The 20,911-nt window shown below is 44.7% G+C and overlaps 1 protein-coding gene across 1 annotated transcript in view; it reads right to left on the bottom strand.

Annotated features, from left to right (window-relative positions):
- Nucleotides 1-15,700, bottom strand: part of LOC124622934 (dipeptidase 1-like) — a 149,319-nt gene extending 133,619 nt beyond the window's left edge. Inside the window, exon 1 of the mRNA XM_047148725.1 lies at nucleotides 15,555-15,700. Coding sequence (XP_047004681.1) covers nucleotides 15,555-15,700 — 146 coding nt within the window. The remainder of the gene's footprint in view (nucleotides 1-15,554) is intronic.
- Nucleotides 15,701-20,911: the final 5,211 nt, after the last annotated feature.

Raw genomic sequence — 20,911 nt, 5'->3', positions numbered from 1 at the left:
CTAAATCCCCCATACTTTCCACACCGGCTCCCATTTCTTCCTCTACCACGTCATTAGAATTCCTCCCCCTCATAGAGGCTTTCACTGTAATCTTTGCACCTATTCATTCTCTGCTCTGCGCGTAACAGCTGAAGTCTCTTTGCAGTTCTAATATTGCCACACTTGTTTTCAGTTTAATCGAAAACTGTTTTGACTTTTCTATAAGCTCAATTTGTCCTTTTTACGAACATTTCTTTTTCCATCTCTTCGCATGTTTCCTAACGTCATTTCGCATACGCTTCCCTACACTTCCTGTTTATTGTATTCCTAAGTAACATATTCCTACATTCCTGACTTTTCCTGAACAATTTTGTACCACCTCCTGTTGTCGATGAATTGAAGACTTTTTTTCAGTTACCCAAGATTCTTCTTTCATTTACTTTACCAAATACACTCCTGGAAATGGAAAAAAGAACACATTGACACCGGTGTGTCAGACCCACCATACTTGCTCCGGACACTGCGAGAGGGCTGTACAAGCAATGATCACACGCACGGCACAGCGGACACACCAGGAACCGCGGTGTTGGCCGTGGAATGGCGCTAGCTGCGCAGCATTTGTACACCGCCGCCGTCAGTGTCAGACAGTTTGCCGTGGCATACGGAGTTCCATCGCAGTCTTTAACACTGGTAGCATGCCACGACAGCGTGGACGTGAACCGTATGTGCAGTTGACGGACTTTGAGTGAGGGCGTATAGTGGGCATGCGGGAGGCCGGGTGGACGTACCGCCGAATTGCTCAACACGTGGGGCGTGAGGTCTCCACAGTACATCGATGTTGTCGCCAGTGGTCGGCGGAAGGTGCACGTGCCCGTCGACCTGGGACCGGACCGCAGCGACGCACGGATGCACGCCAAGACCGTAGGATCCTACGCAGTGCCGTAGGGGACCGCACCGCCACTTCCCAGCAAATTAGGGACACTGTTGCTCCTGGGGTATCGGCGAGGACCATTCGCAACCGTCTCCATGAAGCTGGGCTACGGTCCCGCACACCGTTAGGCCGTCTTCCGCTCACGCCCCAACATCGTGCAGCCCGCCTCCAATGGTGTCGCGACAGGCGTGAATGGAGGGACGAATGGAGACGTGTCGTCTTCAGCGATGAGAGTCGCTTCTGCCTTGGTGCCAATGATGGTCGTATGCGTGTTTGGCGCCGTGCAGGTGAGCGCCACAATCAGGACTGCATACGACCGAGGCACACAGGGCCAACACCCGGCATCATGATGTGGGGAGCGATCTCCTACACTGGCCGTACACCACTGGTGATCGTCGAGGGGACACTGAATAGTGTACGGTACATCCAAACCGTCATCGAACCCATCGTTCTACCATTCCTAGACCGGCAAGGGAACTTGCTGTTCCAACAGGACAATGCACGTCCGCATGTATCCCGTGCCACCCAATGTGCTCTAGAAGGTGTAAGTCAACTACCCTGGCCAGCAAGATCTCCGGATCTGTCCCACATTGAGCATGTTTGGGACTGGATGAAGCGTCGTCTCACGCGGTCTGCACGTCCAGCTCGAACGCTGGTCCAACTGAGGCGCCAGGTGGAAATGGCATGGCAAGCCGTTCCACAGGACTACATCCAGCATCTCTACGATCGTCTCCATGGGAGAATAGCAGCCTGCATTGCTGCGACAGGTGGATATACACTGTACTAGTGCCGACATTGTGCATGCTCTGTTGCCTGTGTCTTTGTGCCTGTGGTTCTGTCAGTGTGATCATGTGATGTATCTGACCCCAGGAATGTGTCAATAAAGTTTCTCCTTCCTGGGACAATGAATTCACGGTGTTCTTATTTCAATTTCCAGGAGTGTAACTATGTTTGTCTTATCAACGTTCCTCACTGACCGGTTTAGAAATGTCCAGTCCTCTTGTACTGAACTGCCTACTGTGGTATTCCTTATTTATTCAATATTCATGTCCAAAGGAAATTTAATATGCGTGTCAACACTTCAGTATACCAGTTTTTAAGGCATTTATTATTTTCGACAATTTTCTAGATCTTCATTATATTCTTCATAATTACTAAATTATGACCTGAGTGTGTACCTGCTCCTGGGTACGCTTTTCAATCCAGTAACTGACTTCGGAATCGCAGTCTCTTTTTAATGTATTGTCTTCATGGAGTCCAGAAAATTAATTTGGTCATAAAACTCCAGCATTTACATGGAGAATTTAAAACCATGAATAATAGTTGAAATATACTTCATTACTGATTAAAAGTACTAATTTCTAAACTGTATGCACCACAAGTGAAACGAACAAAAGAGTAAAATTAGCCTGGAGTAGTTTCGGTAAAGTAGATTTCCCAAAACGAACTACCAGCGTTTCTGAAAACCAAAGTTTTCAATACGTTTGTTTTGGTGTATGGAAGTGAGATATGGAGTGACAAATATGAATGCTATTCAAAACTGAAGGTTACTCAGCAAGCAATGCTTCGACACGTCTTGTGAAAAACAAGGACGGAAAGAAATATAAAGAAGAACGGAAGACCAAACTACGACAGTAATGAAAATAAAAAAAAAAACAGAGTAAAAGGGAAACGTAGTCAGATGAAACTATCGTACATGGACCAAAATAAATATTTGGTGATTATGGGAGACAGAGATGACCTAACTGAAGGTGGGAACCTAATATTAGTAAAGATGGAGGAACAACAGTTCATAATATATGGATTGCTTTTCATACTCATCTGCGTCTGAGAGGATACTGATCAACGCTTTGCTATTGTGGAGGATGGTGGAAGGATGTATTCCCTTTGAACGGGTGGTTAGTAGGTTTAGAATATTGTGGGCTTTCTATTCTGCGGCTAGTATCGGAAGCGTTCAGATTGCGAATGGGGAAACTACATTTATTTCTCTCCAACTCACTGCAAATAACGATCAGATTGTATAAAGTTTTTTTGTGCTTTTCATGTTGCTTCGTATAGCACATTGCTTGCCATCCTGGGGTTAGGTTCACCATACTATCAAACTGAAATTTACTTTGGTATAAATAAAAGGCTTGATTACAGTCATCACTTTAACTTTTTACAACAATCTCTATTATCATAATTTCGTTAGAAACACTGTCTAGTGATACTGCCTCTTCTTCTTCCTCGACTGCTTCTTCAGTCATCAGTGGTAACACAATAGCCTTTCCCAGATTTTTCCGTGTGTTACGGAATTCCATCCATTTACTCCTGCTTGCCTCCTGATTTTTCTTTCCCACCTTCTATTAGGTCATCATATCGTTGTCTCTCAGACTCCAACAAACAGCTTTCCTAGTCCATGTACCATATATTCATCTTGCTACATATCCCATTCTCTCCACTTCATTTTCATTATACCTGCTCCCTGAAGCATGAGTCATCAGTCCTCCGAATGGTTTGATGTGGACCACCACGAATTCCTCTCTTGTCCCAACCTATACAACTCCTTGTAGTATCATGGACGTTATTACCTGATGAGTGAAATAGATGCCCTATCATCCCGTCCCTTCTTGTCAGTGTTTTCCATATATTCCTTTCCTCGCCAATTCTGCGGAGAAACTCCTCATTCCTTGCCTTATAAGTCCACTCAGTTTTCAATATTCTTCTGTATCACCAAGTCTTAGAAGCTTCGATTGTCTCCGTTCCGGTTTTCCCAGTCAGCGATTCACAAACATACAGTACTGTGCCAATGGTACTTTCTCAGAAATTTATTCGTCAAATTAAAGTCAATGTTTGATACTAGTGAACTTCTTCTGGTCAGAAATGATATTTACGTTTGTGCTAGTGTACTTTTTATGTCCTCCTTGCTTGACCAGTCATGGGCTATTTTGCTTCCAAAGTAGCTTCTTCATCAATAATTTTGGAGTTAAGGTTCTCGCTACTCTCATTTCTGCTACTTCTCATTACTTTCGTCTTTCTTCGATTAACTCTCAGTCCATATTCTGTACGCATTACACTGTTTATTTCATTCAACAGATCTTGTAACTCTGCTTCAATATCAGGAGGACAGCAATGTCATCGGTGGATCTCGTCGCTGATAACCTACCACCCTGAATTTTAATCCCCCTCTTAAAAGTTATTTTATTTCCGCCATTGTAGAGAGCGAGACACTGCAGTCCTGTCTCACACCCTTCTTCATACGAGTACATGGCCTACCAATCCCGTCGTACCCTTCTGATTTATGTACATATTGCATATTACCCGTCTTTCTCTGTAACTTACTTCTATTTTTCTCAGAATTTCGAACATCTTACACCATTTTACATTGCCAATCGCTTATTCCTACTAACATACCTTGATTTAGCTTCAGTCGTTCTTCCATTATCAAGCGTAACGTTGGGACTGCCTCTCTGGTGCTTTTACTTTTCCTACAGCCAACCTATCACATCCTCAGTGAGCCCTGGTGCCATTGAGTTAGTAGACTGCTCTGTCTGGCGCCACTGGCTCAAGGGTAGTATCGACTATACCTCTTGCGACCCAATTGGCAATATCTATGAGGAAGTGTTGGTCTCGGTGGGTTGTGTCCTTAGAAAGTCTTTGTTTTCCGATATATATATACAGGTTCGCTGGCTCGAGAGGAGTAGGCACGAAGTTTGGGGATTGGCAGTAGAGTCGCGACAAGGGGTGGTCACGATATCCGAGCGGCCGAAGCCACGAGATGCGCAAGGAGGGCCTGCGCAGAGCCAAGATACCGGAGTACTTCACCGCAGTCGGCTGGTTGGCAACATTCATGTCGGACGACCGCTCGTGACCTGGCTGCCCTCTTCTACCCGACTTTCATCGACACCACTCAGTAACCGCTGCGACGAACCGTGGATCCATGGAACTGCTTGCTGATAAAGGGAGGAACATTCTGTAATCCTCGTGGTGGTTTGCGTCATTGTTTACATGTCTTCCTTGTTATTTTCTGGTTTGTATCCGATCCTCCGAGTTTAACTCGGTCGGGTCTTTGGTCGTAAATATAGGCAGTAGCGTTTTACTAGGACACTAGTTGTCGTTTGAAAATTTGTCCCGCTTTTGTATTGCCTTTCCCTTCTGGTTTGTACCCGATCATTAATGTTCCAATGAATCAGCTCCTGGTCGTAAATACAGCAGGAACAATTGTACTAAGGCACAGGTTGCCGTTAAACAAAGAGGGACCTTATGGTTGGATTTAGATGTTAACCGTTCAGTTCTTTGATTGTAATTGCGTTTCTTAGTCATTAGTTATAATCTGAACAACCTGTTGTACTAAGCTGTCCGTTTCTGTGTGTGAAAGACCAGGTCATTATTAGTGTATTTTAGCTGGATATTGTCGTTCCGCCGAGTGAGTTCTCTTGTAATAAGTGTTAACAAGTAATGTTTTAAGACGTTCCTTCAGAGTGGTCATAATAACTGAGACACAGTAACTTCGAAAATGTTAACAGCCAACTGTTACCAGTACTTTAGTCAAAATGCGATTGCCAGAAGGGACGGGTTGGGGTCCAGTGGCACCTGGGTAGCCCACTGAAATGAAGTTGGTTGCTTTGAAGTAAGCCTTATCATTGTCATACTGTTTCTTATCTGCTTAATCTTTAAGTACAGTTGCGCATCTTAAACCGTACCTTTCGACATACAGCTTTCAAATTAAAAATTAAGTCACTTATTTTGAGTAATTGAAGCACTCCTGTTATCAATGGTGCTTATATAGTTTTCATGTGTTGCAGAAGGGCGTTTTATAAGAGAGACTATGTCCATCGCGGTAGTAAACACCGTTTCACCTGGTAACGGATGGGCTGCAGGTCTGGCCCTTCCACGTTCTCCTTCATTCCAGAAAGTACCACGTCTCACTCAGTTTTCTTTAAGTACAATGTTAATGTCACATTCGAAATATTCTAAAAAGCCACAACCACAAGCGGGTGTGGGTCGCTCAAACAAAGTTAAACCACGACTTTACTCCCATGCAACTGCTGGAAAGGCTTCCTCCACGTCAGTTCTTAGTACAGTTTTCTCCCTCTCCTACCCCACTCTCCTTTGCAACTGCAACCTGTGTCCTCAGTTATTTAATGGATGTATCCAAATCTCTGTCTTCCTCTACAGTTTCCATCCTCTAAGGCTCCCGCTAGTACCATGGAAGTGTTCCCTACTGTCTTAACAGAAGGCCGGCCGCTGTGGCAGAGTGGTTCTAGGCGATTCAGTCCGGAACTGCACGACTGCTACGACCGCAGGTTCGAATCCTGCCTCGGGCACGGATGTGTGTGATGTCCTTAGGTTAGTTAGGTTTAAGTAGTTCTAAGTTCTAGGGGACTGATGACCACAGATGTTAAGTCCTATAGTGCTCAGAGCCATTTTTGAACATGTTGTAAATAGCAGTGGCAGCGGAGCGATCTTGTGAACTGTTACTAAGACGTCGTGCACGGGCTTACTTAGAGAGTCGGTGCTCGGCGTGGCGGATGTTTATCGTTGCAGCGGGTTGAGTTGGCCGTCGTAACCGTACTGGGAGGTGGCATTTTTGTGGCTCGCTAAAGTGTAATACGATCAAAGCAAGCGGCTTTGGTTGCGGTCATATTGGGAAGGCGTTGATTGCTGATAGAAAGTTATTCTATGTGGCTGAACAGAATTGAGCTTTGCTTCGGCATGATGTGGGTGATTCTGTTAAACTTTGTCTGTTAAACTTGGTTCATTGCTTGTGCTATAATTGTTTAGCGTATTTTGCCCTGCTCCTTACAGCACATTGCATCCCGAATGAAATTTCTACTCTGCAACGGAGTTAGCGCTGACATGAAACTTTCTGGCAGATTAAAACAGTTTGCCGGACCAATGCTCAAACACGGGACATTTGTCTTTCGCGGGAAAGTGCCTTACCGTCTGAAGTACCCAAGTACGATTCACCATCCGTCCTCACAGCTTTACTCCCACCAGTACATCACCTCCTACCTTCCATATGTCACAGAATTTCTCTCGGCGAAACTTGCAAGACTAACACTCTCAAAGAAAGGATATTTGCAGAGACATGGCTCAGCCACAGCCTCCGGAACGTTTCCAGAAAGAAATTTTCAATCTACAGTGGATTGTGCGCTGATACGAAACTTCCTGGAAGATTGACACTATGCCACACAGAGACTCGAACTCGGGACCTTTGGCTTTTGCGGGCGCTTGTCCGCGAAATGCCAACATCCTGATTTTGATTCCCTGTCCTGCAAACAGTTATAATCTGCCAGAAAGTTTAGCACTGAGCTTTATTAGCCTTATATGAATTTAGTATGTTAATGTGTTTATTCCTTTCCAAAAATTGTTTTCTTCATGTGTGTTTTTCCTTCTAAAGCTTTTGTGTGATTTACACTTTACCGATTTGTCTTGAGCGGGCAGAGTTTATAGAAATATACTTAAATTTGCAGTCATTGGCACATTAACTAACCACAGCAATTGTTCGCTATTTGTCTGTTATTGGACAGCTATTTCTAGAGTGTGTTCTCTTTCTCATGTAATGTAACTGCTGAGTAATTTCATGGCGCTGTTAGCTGACGCCGTGTATATTTTATTTAATATTGGGCTTTCAAGTTCTTATTTACGAAAATATTTTATTAATTGTAATTATTGTCATTGGGTTGCACAGTACCGAGCTCGGGACGGGTTATGAGCTTGCGAAGTCATTATGTTACTTGTTACGTGTATGCTCGTTTCTCGTTTTAGAGCTCCCTGTACCAGCCTGTAATCAGAGGGTTCGTGATACAGCAGGCGGCCGCTGTTGTCATAATGTGGGGCCCAGGAACGTGTTGTACCCATTTGTAACAGTCTTTGTAATTATCGATGTTTTTAGACTACATCTATTTATTTTGAAGTAAAAGATTATAATAAAGTCTTGTGAATTTAAAACTGTTGCCTCAGTATATGTTCATAAGCACTCTCGAGTTTGAAGTTAATTTTGTCTTTTCTCTTGCTTTCAGTTCATTCCTACATATTGCTTAGTCTCAAGGAAGTTTCACATTTTCATGTTTTATTGCATTAATGAAAGACAGGGCCAGTTCAATAACTTAAAATAAAGAGCGCATAACAACGTTCATATAATATCTCAACATTCTGTACTAATAATGCTAAATGTCGTATTCGAAGCTCTCTATACGAGCAAGTTTCTTAAACTGTACCGGTACAATATCGAAAACTCATACTGGGACATTTTAGGCAACGACGCCATTTCCTGTTAATCACTTGGCTACAGACGAAAGACTACGAATACAGATTACTGACCGTCTGAAAGCTAATGTTATTTCATGTACATCCATCCATAAAGCAAACATTATGTTGCCACTTAGCTTATAAGAGTAAGTCTCTTCGCCACATAAACAAAAGGTTAAATGAATACCACAAAAAAAAATCTTCGCTATCTTTAGGTGAACAGTAGTTGAACACACACGACTGATTGCTGACAATATGGCCCCAAGAAGCTCGTAATTTACGTTTACCTAACTAAACGTTGGATTGTACTAGCGGTATGATTTTTATAGTAGTGGCATAAGTTAGAGGCCGGTGCAGTATAGACGTGACGGTTCATATCCTCCACCAGAAACAGCGGATTTGAATTTCCGCTCCGCGAGTCCAGCCAGGCACGCACGCGCTGCTTGAGCAATAAATACACAAGGCGGCCGAAAGTGCTGGGAGGGCGCCTCGAGGATTTTTTTATTGTTTCATCCCCCTCGCCCCCACGTGGGCTGCACAATTCTCCGTTCCTCAGCCAAGCGAATTAGAAAAATTGAGTAAATTAGAGTAAAAATCAGACTAACAGTTAAAAAAAGAAAATATGTACATTTTGAAAACGCATCGCAGGAGGAGTTCCGATAAAGCACTGAAGTACTTCACATTTACAGAAAGATAGGGAAATGAAAGCTAGGAGTTGAGGTGGATAGTGGGAGATAGTCGGTGGGAAAGACAGAGGGTGAGGAGAGGTGCTTCATCTGATTAGGGCAGTGGTTGCAGTAGGAAAGGGATGGGGTGGATGGAAAAGGGAAAGAAGAGTGGAGCCCTAATGTAGAATGGGATAGGTGAGGAAGAGTTAAAAGGTAGTAGGAGGGATAAATATCGGGGTGAATCTCATTGTCTGGGAGAGGGAGTTGGTTGAAGTTCGTTAGTATAGGATATCGAGTGTGTAAGTATAGGGATGGATCCCTCCACAATGTAACGGAGACAATGGGTTGATTGGAATCTAGTTTGCGGACATCATAGGAGGTGCGGAAGCGTTGTGAATTTGATGACACGGTAGAGGATGCAGGAGCTGTAAAGTAAACGAATGCGTAATGCGAGACGGAATGCATGGCTTTCGAGAGGGGGTGGTGAAAATCCATGCAACATTTTCGTAGCAAGGGATAGGCCGTATCAGGATTTTGTAGGTGTGCGGAATAGTGGAGCGGTGTAATGTCCAAGTTCGGCCTGATAGTAGTTTTAGTCTATTGCGGGCCTTCTGTTGGATGGCTAGTAGGTGAGTCCAAGATATTTTAGTGTATAGGCGCTTCGCGGTTTGGACGAGCAGCACTGCACGCCCCGCGATTAACTTTTTTCGTTTCGCTCGAATGTGGATGACAGTGCGGCCATACCTGGCCATGCGTTTGGTTCTGCTGGCGAGTGGGGCGTTGTAACAAGTACACAGAGCACTTGTTATTGAGAAGGTACTACTATACCATGTATCAAGAGAGGGTTCTTCTTGCATAGTTTGGAAGCAGTTTCACTGTAACATTCCGAATTACGGATATTATATTCAATAAGAAAGTGAATCTATTACTTTCCGTGTTACAAGATTTATGAGCAAGTGAAGATAGAGCATTTTGTGAGGCCGGTATTAGTAGCCGATATTTAGTGCTTAATTTAAGAAAGCTTTATTTGTTCCTTAAAGTGTCTGTTGATGATTTCGAATATCATCACTTGCTATGGCACATTGTTTCCTACGTTCGTTTCTTATCGGGCTATGGTCAATTAATAATATTCTGTAATCCCAAACCTGGCTGAAGGTTACACACTCTTATTATGATTTATTCGTGCAAAACTATTTTTTTAATTGTTAGATAGCTGTTTAAATGTCTGTGTCAACTTTTAGGAGAGTTCTTTGATACCATTTTAATGACTCTGGCTTCCTGTTTTCTTAATTACTAGCAAAGCAAAAGGTTAACATGGACGTCGCTTCTCCTGGTAGAGAAGTGTTACGTATTGTTTTAATAAAATAAAGATATGTTAAATTGTGATCAAACTGATATGCACACCTCTCGATACCAGTACCAACATTCGTACTGAGCCATGGCGACCTCTACTTTACTTATCTCTGGCGCCAGCCGTGTGTCATCTCTTCGTCTTAGCCGCGGCGTGATTGGATGCGGGAAGTTTAAAAGAAGCGCGCTAAGAACGGCTGACAAGTCTGTTTCTAGCGACGTTGGAGGGAGTTACGAGCTCTTCTGGAAAGGGCAGTACTCTCCTGTAGTTGGGTTGGTACGCCAACGGCGATCGCAGCGAGCACTTAGCCCTGAAACAGTGCGGGGCCCCCGTTCGTTTCGTGTACGCCGGGGAGCGACACAGCTGAGTGGGTCGGTGTAGCGGATACGGGGTTAAAAGTGTGCACAGTGGCAGCCGTTGCTGATTGTGGGCGATTTAGGCTTGGGTGTGACTTGTCATGTCCTGTGGCATCACGCAGTATCTCCAATCCTCGTGCTTCTGTTATCGACGACGTCCTTTCTAGATGGTGAGCTGTTTTAATTTCTATGCTCCGAAATACTAAGTTGTTGGCGGTTATTTTTCATTAGGAAACCCTACCGAGTTGTGCTTGCACGGCGTTACTATCTGATTTAGCAGTCCCCGTGTTCTGACCCTCCCATACTACTATTCATATTTAAATCAGTTTGTCGTAAATTGTGACTCAAAAATGAGTTTCTATGGTTGTCCCAGTCCCGTACATTTAAAATGTTTTAATAGGAAGCCAGTGAAAAACGCTAAGCACCTGTAGTTCTATTAGTGATTCTTAAACTACATTTGGCCTGGGAGGTGTCAATATAAACACTGTAAGTTCCAAATCTTGCTGCTGAACGTTACTGGTTTTCGGTGTTACTTAGTCAGCTAAGCCTCATAATTGCCCATTTCTTCCATAACTTGCGTTGCGTAACTAACACCTATGCGCATCAGTTTTATCTAAAGAGGAAAGGTAGAATCCGACTAATCATAATTTTTTCACCTCCTTTTCTGAAGGTTGTTCTGTATGAGCCACAACCCGCCAGGGTAGCCGAGGGTGCTAACGCGCTGCTTCCTGGACTCTGCTAGGAGCGCCGGCCCCGGATCGAATCCGCCCGGCGGATTAACGACGAGGCCGATGTGCCGGCCGCCTGGATGTGGTTTTTAGGCGGTTTTCTACATCCTGCTAGGTGAATACCGGGCTGGTCCCCATGTTCCGCCTCAGTTACACGCCTCGAAGATATCTGCACACTTTCGCACTATTCCATGGATTACACGACGCAGACAGTTGGGGTACACTCATTACGTCCCGGGGCGTACGGGGTGGTGGCAGGAAGGGCATCCAGCCACCCCTTAAACATCAACATGCAAAATCCGATTAACGATGGCTGACCTTGCGTAACTGCAGGACAAGGCTCAAGCGATAGATAGGTCTGTATGAGCCACAAAATGAGCTGCGTTGGTATTTACCGATATAATTGATTCCTCTTATCGGTTTATTCAGGTTTTGGTGCTGCGTAAAAGGCTAATGGCTTCACGAGAGTCACAATGGCTGGCTAAAAAATTTTTTGATCTTTTCCATATGTTGAAGAGTGAAACTTGTTTATATCGCTTCCTAGGCAGCCTTAAATGCTGCCGCCGTTTAACGCAGTCAGTGGGGCCTACGCTCTCTCAGAGGTACCCCCTAGTGCAACAACACAATGTTGATGAAAACGTGATTTCTTTAAGAAAAATATTTTTGATTATACACTCCTGGAAATTGAAATACGAACACCGTGAATTCATTGTCCCAGGAAGGGGAAACTTTATTGACACATTCCTGGGGTCAGATACATCACATGATCACACTGACAGAACCACAGGCACATAGACACAGGCAACAGAGCATGCACAATGTCGGCACTAGTACAGTGTATATCCACCTTTCGCAGCAATGCAGGCTGCTATTCTCCCATGAAGACGATCGTAGAGATGCTGGATGTAGTCCTGTGGAACGGCTTGCCATGCCATTTCCACCTGGCGCCTCAGTTGGACCAACGTTCGTGCTGGACGTGCAGACCGCGTGAGACGACGCTTCATCCAGTCCCAAACATGCTCAATGGGGGACAGATCCGGAGATCTTGCTGGCCAGGGTAGTTGACCTACACCTTCTAGAGCACGTTGGGTGGCACGGGATACATGCGGATGTGCATTGTCCTGTTGGAACAGCAAGTTCCCTTGCCGGTCTAGGAATGGTAGAACGATGGGTTCGATGACGGTTTGGATGTACCGTGCACTATTCAGTGTCCCCTCGTCGATCACCAGTGGTGTACGGCCAGTGTAGGAGATCGCTCCCCACACCATGATGCCGGGTGTTGGCCCTGTGTGCCTCGGTCGTATGCAGTCCTGATTGTGGCGCTCATCTGCACGGCGCCAAACACGCATACGACCATCATTGGCACCAAGGCAGAAGCGACTCTCATCGCTGAAGACGACACGTCTCCATTCGTCCCTCCATTCACGCGTGTCGCGACACCACTGGAGGCGGGCTGCACGATGTTGGGGCGTGAGCGGAAGACGGCCTAACGGTGTGCGGGATCGTAGCCCAGCTTCATGGAGACGGTTGCGAATGGTCCTCGCCGATACCCCAGGAGCAACAGTGTCCCTAATTTGCTGGGAAGTGGCGGTGCGGTCCCCTACGGCACTGCGTAGGATCCTACGATCTTGGCGTGCATCCGTGCGACGCTGCGGTCCGGTTCCAGGTCGACGGGCACGTGGACCTTCCGCCGACCACTGGCGACAACATCGATGTACTGTGGAGACCTCACGCCCCACGTGTTGAGCAATTCGGCGGTACGTCCACCCGGCCTCCCGCATGCCCACTATACGCCCTCGCTCAAAGTCCATCAACTGCACATACGGTTCACGTCCACGCTGTCGCGGCATGCTACCAGTGTTAAAGACTGCGATGGAGCTCCGTATGCCACGGCAAACTGGCTGACACTGACGGCGGCGGTGCACAAATGCTGCGCAGCTAGCGCCATTCGACGGCCAACACCGCTGTTCCTGGTGTGTCCGCTGTGCCGTGCGTGTGATCATTGCTTGTACAGCCCTCTCGCAGTGTCCGGAGCAAGTATGGTGGGTCTGACACACCGGTGTCAATGTGTTCTTTTTTCCATTTCCAGGAGTGTAGATCATGCTCTATTAAGTAAGAAGTAGAGCCTGAGCCTGTCAAACAAACTAAAACTGCTTTTAGAAAATTTTGTTTTTGCTACTTTTCTGTAAGATAAGTTGGTATACATGGTGTGAAATTGTCATGCTGAAAGTCCCCTTGACAACGGATTGAATGTATCCTTGTGATAATCTCTTTTATGGAATTGCACTTTGTTAAGGTGAAGTTTAAATCAGTTGAGGTATAATTTCACTAGCAGCGCCAATTATTTTCACGGTACAAGATAGATTTTCTTTGACATTCAGGCAATCATATATAAATATTCTATTTTTCTTAAGAATTAAGGGTTTTAATTATTGTGTGTTATATTTCACGGGCTAATCACATGTGGCTCCGAACTATAAATTCATTGTTTGTCAATTTTAGTTTTTCATTTCATTGTTACATTTTATTTAAATAAAGTTTACCGGCTAGGAACAGATTATAGCAGACTGAAAAAAAGGGTATAGCTACACTGATGAGCCAGAAGATCATGACCACCTACCAAATAGCCGGTATGTCCACCTCTGGCACGAATAACAGAGGAAGTGCGCTGCGGCATGAAATCAATGAGGCCTCCTCCGTAGGCCGCTTGAGGGAATTGGCACCACATCTGAGCACACACAAATCACCTAATTCCCGTAAATTCCGGAGCGAACGTCCATGTGCTCTGACGCCACGTTCATTCAGATCCCAGATGTATTCGATCGGATTCAATTGGGGGGGCAGCACATCAGTTGGAACTCGGCGCTGTGTTTCTTGTAACATCGCACATTATCTTGTTGAAAAACGCCACTGCCGCCGGGTAACATGTCATGAAAGGGCGTACGTGGTTTGCAACCAGTGCACGGTACTCACTGGCCGTCATGGTGCTTTGCACGAACTCCACCGGACCCATGGATGCCCATATGAATGTTCCCCAGAGCAATGAGCCGCTGCCGGCTTGTCTACGTCCCGCAGTGTAGGTGTCGAGGACCTGTTTCCCTGGAAGACAACGGATCGGCATGATGCATAAGGTAACGAGATTCATCAGACCGCGCAACGCTTTCCCACTGCGCCAGTGTCCAAAGCCTATAGTCAGGTGCTAGCTTCAGTCGTAGTTGCCGACATCGGGTGTTAACTTGCCACACGCATGGGTTGTCGGCTGCAAAGGCGGATCGTTAAGAGTGTTCAGAGTTGTGTGTGTTCAGACGCACTTGCACTCTGCCCAGCATTAAAGTCTGACGTTAGTTCCGCCACAGTTCACATCCCATCTTGTTTAACCACTCTGCCCATTCTACGACGTCCTACATCTATAGAGAGGGGTGGCCACCCATCACCATGATGTCTGAACGTGGTTGCACCTTGGTTTCACCACGTGTTGAAGACATTCGCTATAGCACTCCTCGAACACCCGACAAGTCGCATAGCTTCCGAAATGCTCGTGCCGAGCGTCCAGGCCATCACAGTCTGCCCTCGGTCAAACTCACGTAAACGTTCAGAAAATACCAGACATCTTTTTCTCATTACTTCTGACATGTTTCCTTGGTTTTGATAAATTTCATCATTACTACGTAAGTCTCTATTTTTCATAGTTTTTCGTGAGCCGAATTCTTTCAAAATTATTTGGCTTACTATTTTTTCTAATTTATAGCGTAATGCTAGACACGTGTATCTACACATTCTGGCTTCACTATAACCTACGATGTCCAATATCTGTAATTAGTTATGGCCGCCCAACCTCACTACGTCTGTACATGGTTTCGTGACATGTTTAAGAAACTCACCTCAGCTCTTCTCAAAGGCCCATGAAGTAGTGCAGTTTACGAAATGCTCATGCCAAGCCTCCAAGTCATCACTGAGACACATCGAGTACCTTTTCTATTCTACTCAGGGACAGAACGCTCACTGGTACTAGATGCACCACGCTAGTGTCTGACTACCAGTCTTTCCTCACCAGGTGACGATGCTATCACCTGGACAGGTTTATATCGAAAGTAGCACGGAGGTATTAGTGTTCTGGCTGATCATTGTACGTCGTATCCTTAAATGGGTCTGGTCTTCCTGCTCCCGCAGCCCTGTGCTCTCCTATCACTTACAATCGTTACAACAGGCAACTCTCCCTCCCCTATACCTTCATTTGCCCCCCCTCCCCTCCTCAGTGCACAGCGCGCGACAGTTGGCATAAAAAGAGAGGACGACGTCGGAGCTCACCCGTCGACGAGCGGCGAGTCGGTGAGGAGGCGTCGCACAGCGTCGAGGCGGGCGTCGAGCCGCAGCGCCAGCGTCACCAGGCACAGCGGCGCCGACGCCACCCCCAGCCACAGCAGCAGCGGCGGCCACGGCGGCCGGCGTCGCATCGCGCCCCGCCTGCAAGCGCCACGCTCTGTACACATCACAACAGCAGCACCGCCACCTACATCTGACACCTAAGTACGACGGTCACTCCAAAAGAAATGCACACTATTTTTGCAAAAATACAGTTTTCATCCTACATGTGTGAAAGTTTTACAGTGTGTAGATACATCCTTCCCGCTTGTTTTCAAACTTAGTTCAACCTGTTGCCGTGGGTGGTGCCGTCACAGCATGTCTTCAAGATGGCTGCTACACTTGATGTTCGTCAGAAGCTATGTGCTGTCATAGAATTTGTGTGCTGTGAAATAGAGACAGTGGGAAACATCCACAAGAGGTTGAAAAAGGTGTATGGAGATGCTGCTGTCGATCGCAGTACAGTCAGTCGGTGGGGAAGCAGGTTACGTGATGAAAGCGGGCACGGCAACATTGAGGATTGTCCTTGCAGCGGCAGGCCTCGTACTGCACATACTCCAACGCGCAGAGAATTAACCAATTGGTGACTGCTGACAGACGCATCACAGTGAACGAATTGTCGCGCTAGGTTGGGATAGGGGAAGGAAGTGTTGGCGTTAAAAAAGGTTTGTGCCAGGTTCCCAGGATGTTCACAGTGGCTCACAAAGAAACAAGAAAAACGGTATGCAGTGAACTTTTGGAACAGTACGAGAATGGTGGAGATGAATTTCTTGGAAGAATTGTGACAGGTGATGAAACGTGGCTCAATCATTTTTCACCAGAGACGAAGAGGCAATCAATGGAGTGGCGTCATGCAAATTCACCCAAGAAAAAAATTCAAACCCACACCTTTTGCTGGGAAAGTTATAGATACGGTGTTTTTCGATTCCGAAGGACTCTTTCTTGAAGACATCATGCCAAGTGGAACCACCATAAATTCTGATGCATATGTGACGACATTGAAGAAACTTCAAGCTCGACTGAGTCGTGTTCGAACACATCGGCAAAAGCAGGATGTTCTGCTGCTGCACGACAATGCACGGCCACATTCAGTCAAAAAAACCACGGAAGCGATCACAAAACTCGGGTGGACAACACTGAAAAACCCGCCTTGCAGTCCTGACCTGGCTCCATGTGACTATCATCTCTTTGGGAAACTGAAAGACTCTCTTCGTGGAACAAGGTTTGAAGATGATGACTCCCTTGTGCACGCTGCCAAACAGTGGCTCCAACAGGTTGGTCCAGAATTTTACCGTGCAGGCATACAGGCGATGGTTCCAAGATGACGTAAGGCAGTTGAGAGGGATGGAAATTATGTTGAGAAATGAAAATATTGTTCCTAAAGGATGTATTTACACACTGTAAAACTTTCAAACATGTAGAATAAAAGATGGATTAAAAAAAATAGTGTGCATTTCTTTTGGAATGACCCACGTAAATAAGTAAATACCTGGTGCAACAACAACCGATTTCAAACAGCAGTAAAAATGCTATCTACCTACTGATAAAGGGATCATTATAAAGAAACCCAAGAATCAGACTTTAAAACACCACCATATAACGAAAATGTACGACAAGATGCCTCGGAGTATGTTGATGGTTAACTTTCATTCATTATTTGTGGTATGAATTCAAAAACGTCATGCAGCGGCCTTCCCAAGAGACAGGGAACACTAACTACCGCTTTCCAGCAGTTTTATCCGTTAATTAAATGTGTCATAAATAATATATAGCTCTTTATCAAAATAACACTTCAGCTCATTCGTTCAGTATTGAGACTGAAACTTGTCTCTCATTGACTTTCTTCGATTGATTTTTGTGGGAACTATAACAGATACGGATCGCACAGCAACGCAGTAACACGCTGCGGCAATCACACAGTCTGCAGCTTACTAGGAACACAAGGCATGTTGTCAGAGGAACTTTCACTTGTCAGCGCCATCTCCCGTGGGAACGATGCATTTCCGGTCACATGTTCACAGGACCTTTTTTCCTCCATTTCTAGTTCGGAATCGGTCCCTGCAGGTTGTCGGCTTTAGTGATGTTCACCCAGTATAAATTATTTCCACTGACAGTGCACATGTAGAAAAATAACTACGTTGTAAAAAATTTACACACACATTTGAATGTAATAGGCGTATTATTTACTTATTTTTGGTTGGTTTATTGTTAGAGGGATCATTTTGTCATTTGTGAATATTTCACTGTTTAGGCAATTCTGATGTTGTGGTTGACAATGGAAGCAAGATTTAACAAAAATCAAGCCACATTCATGAGATTTGTTGACCTGGATAGGCGTTTACAATGTTAAATGAAGCAAAAAGTTCGAAAATATGAGGAAAATAGGGGTAAGCTATAGGGAAAGACAGGTAATACACAATATGTGTAAGAGCCAACAGGGAATAATAAGAGTGGACCATCAAGAACCAAGAGCTCGGATTAAAAAGAGTGTAACACAAGAATGTAGTCTTTCGCTCCTGCTGTTAAGTCTGTACTTCAAAGAAGCTATGACGGAAATAAGAGAAATCTCCAAGAGCGCTATTAAAATTCAAGGTGAAAGGATATCAATCATAATATTCGCTGGTGACATTGCTATCCTGAGTGAAAGAAAAGAATACAGGATCTGCTGAATGGAATGAATAGTCTAATGAGCAAAAGTTATGGAATAAGAGTAAATCGAAGAAAAACGGAAGAAATGAGAACAGCAAGAAACTAATTTTTGGGGTTGGTGATTACGAATCAGATTAATGTAAGGTATTCTGCTACCTAGGCAGCAAAATAATCCACGACGCTGGGAGCAAGGGGGAAATAAAAAATAGACTATCACTGGCAAAAATGGCCGTCCTGGCCAAAAGAAGTCTACTCGTATCAAACATAGACCTTAAGGAAGAACTTTCTGAGAATGTACGTTTAGAGAACAGCACTGTATCGCACTGAAACGTGGACTACGGGGAAAAAGGGGAAAGAAGCGAATATAAGCATCGAAGCATTTGAGATGTGGTGTTACAGAACAATGTTAAGTTAGATGGACTGATATGATTAGGAATAAGAAGGTTCTTCGCAGGCTCGTCGGGGGTAGGAATATATGCAAAACGCTGATAAGAAGTAGGGACAGGACCGTGAGACATCTTGTAAGATATCAGGCAATGACTTCCATTGTATTAGAGGAAGCTTTAGAGGGTAAAAATTGTAGAGGTAGACAGAGATTGGAAAACACCCTGCCTATAACTGAAGATGTTTTGATAATATTTGGGAAGTTTTACCCTACTGTTACGAAACTGAAAGGCATTTTTATCTTTTTCTTTCACAGATCTGAAGATGGTTGTTGGTCATTGGAAACGGTTATCGATTGTAGTATATTGTGATCACATCTGTTAATTTTTATAATGAAACGTAAAAAGAGCCGAACAAAGACAGTTCCACTCTAAAAGCGTCAGGTCACTAAACTTGAACCCTTCATCCGACAGGCGGATTATTGGTAGCAGTGTCTTATAGCAGACAATATAGAAGAGATGATCTAGGCCACACTCTCTTGTCCAAACAATCTTTGTTCCTTTCACACTAATATACTCTAAGACAGAGAAAGGACGCCACACGAAGGAATTATCCGAATGGGACGGATATCGGTGGATATGATGTACACGTACAGACAAACAACTGATTGCAATTTCAGAAAAATTTGATATTTTATTCGAGAGAAAGAGCTTCACACATTTTAAGTCGATAAGTCTTTGATACAAATCTGGCCCTTATCCAAGCAGTTATTCGGCGTGGCTCTGATTGACAGAGTTGTTGGATGTCCTCCTGAAAGATTTCGTGCCAAATTATGGTCGTCGTGGTTGTGACTTCCATCACAAAGGCTTCAAGAGATGTGTTGAGGGTAAGGGAGGGCGGGGGTGGGACACGTCTATGGTGGCCTTAGGCAGATTTCCGGTGACATTCGGTACCAATCTGACATCATTGACCCCTTTCACATCTTACACGAACTGATCCCTGGCCATTTACTCACATTTGTCGATGCCTTGCTTTTTGAAGTCTTACCGAACCCGAGGGCGAAGTTGCAGGGCGCCACAGCTTTGTACCATGGCAGAGGACGGTTGTAGGCACCAGTGAGCCAATTTTCACATTTCCGACCCGCGTTGACTAAAAACGACGGTGTTTCAGAAAAGTGACCCTCTAATTTCTTTGCGGAGTGTAGATATGCCGCACAGAAATTTCTATGTCTATATTAACAGTAACAAATATTACAGTAGGTGGTAGGCGCCATTTCATTGTTGTATATTCATGATCAGTTCAATTATTAATAGTACTTTTTGTAAATATGAAACTAAGAAAACAGGTAATTACGAATTCAACTGCACTACCGGCGGTAGAAAGCATTTCCCAATTTCATCAACTGGTTTTGAGAACTCCCGCACATGGAATAAAATCTATTAACTGCGATCACTCTGCACTAGTAACGAAGTAAAAATTTCTTTTGGAGGCATGCGGCCATCAATTAAACGCACAATGGTACATTATTTTGATCGCTACTTACATTTTATTTCCCTCAGGCAAGAAGCGTTTCATGTCTAAAAACAATAAAAATTGCCGCCAAGACCTTCACATTTATCGTTGAGCGCTCAACTTGAAATGTTCCACTATCTTCATCGACCTCACATGATTTATTTATACGTAGCTACTGTAACTTGGCTGCGCTGTTAACCGATTTGATATCGTGACAGGAGAGCTCAGTTCTGTTCTCTTTTTAGACTTCGCAAAGCCACAAGAAGTTTCACGGGCGCACAGGTGTACAAAACGCAGAGCCATAAGCAGCTGCAACACGTAAGAGGCTCTGCAGTACTTCCTTTACGTATATAGTAAACTATTTTGTGTTCCATTATTTGTAACACGATGAGTAAAGCGATGTTCTTCGAAACGGTAAATAAGATGATACAATTAGTGAGTCAACAATCAAATAGTGTAAAATGAAGACGCCGCCAAGTTCAGATCTACGACAAACTAGTCACAATTGATAGCAAGTAGATACCTCCTTAGCTTTTTCTCACTTTTTGTTCTCACCTTCCAATCTCTCGTTAGTCGGATGTGCCATTTTCCTAGCTATTTCTTTTGTTCACAACTGATGCCATCGGGTCATCACTAGAACAGGGATCGCCATTCATACCACATATCCCGTGTACAAATTCTCTTTTGGACTCATACGGTGGATGCAGATACAAGGAACGCTAGTATCTGTCACGTGACACGCGAAGTATTCCATTCGC

The sequence above is a fragment of the Schistocerca americana genome, chromosome 7 (genome assembly GCF_021461395.2).
Source record: "Schistocerca americana isolate TAMUIC-IGC-003095 chromosome 7, iqSchAmer2.1, whole genome shotgun sequence".
Lineage (NCBI taxonomy): Eukaryota > Metazoa > Arthropoda > Insecta > Orthoptera > Acrididae > Schistocerca > Schistocerca americana.
Note: the sequence above shows the minus strand (reverse complement) of the source record. Positions and strands in the feature narration are given on the sequence as shown.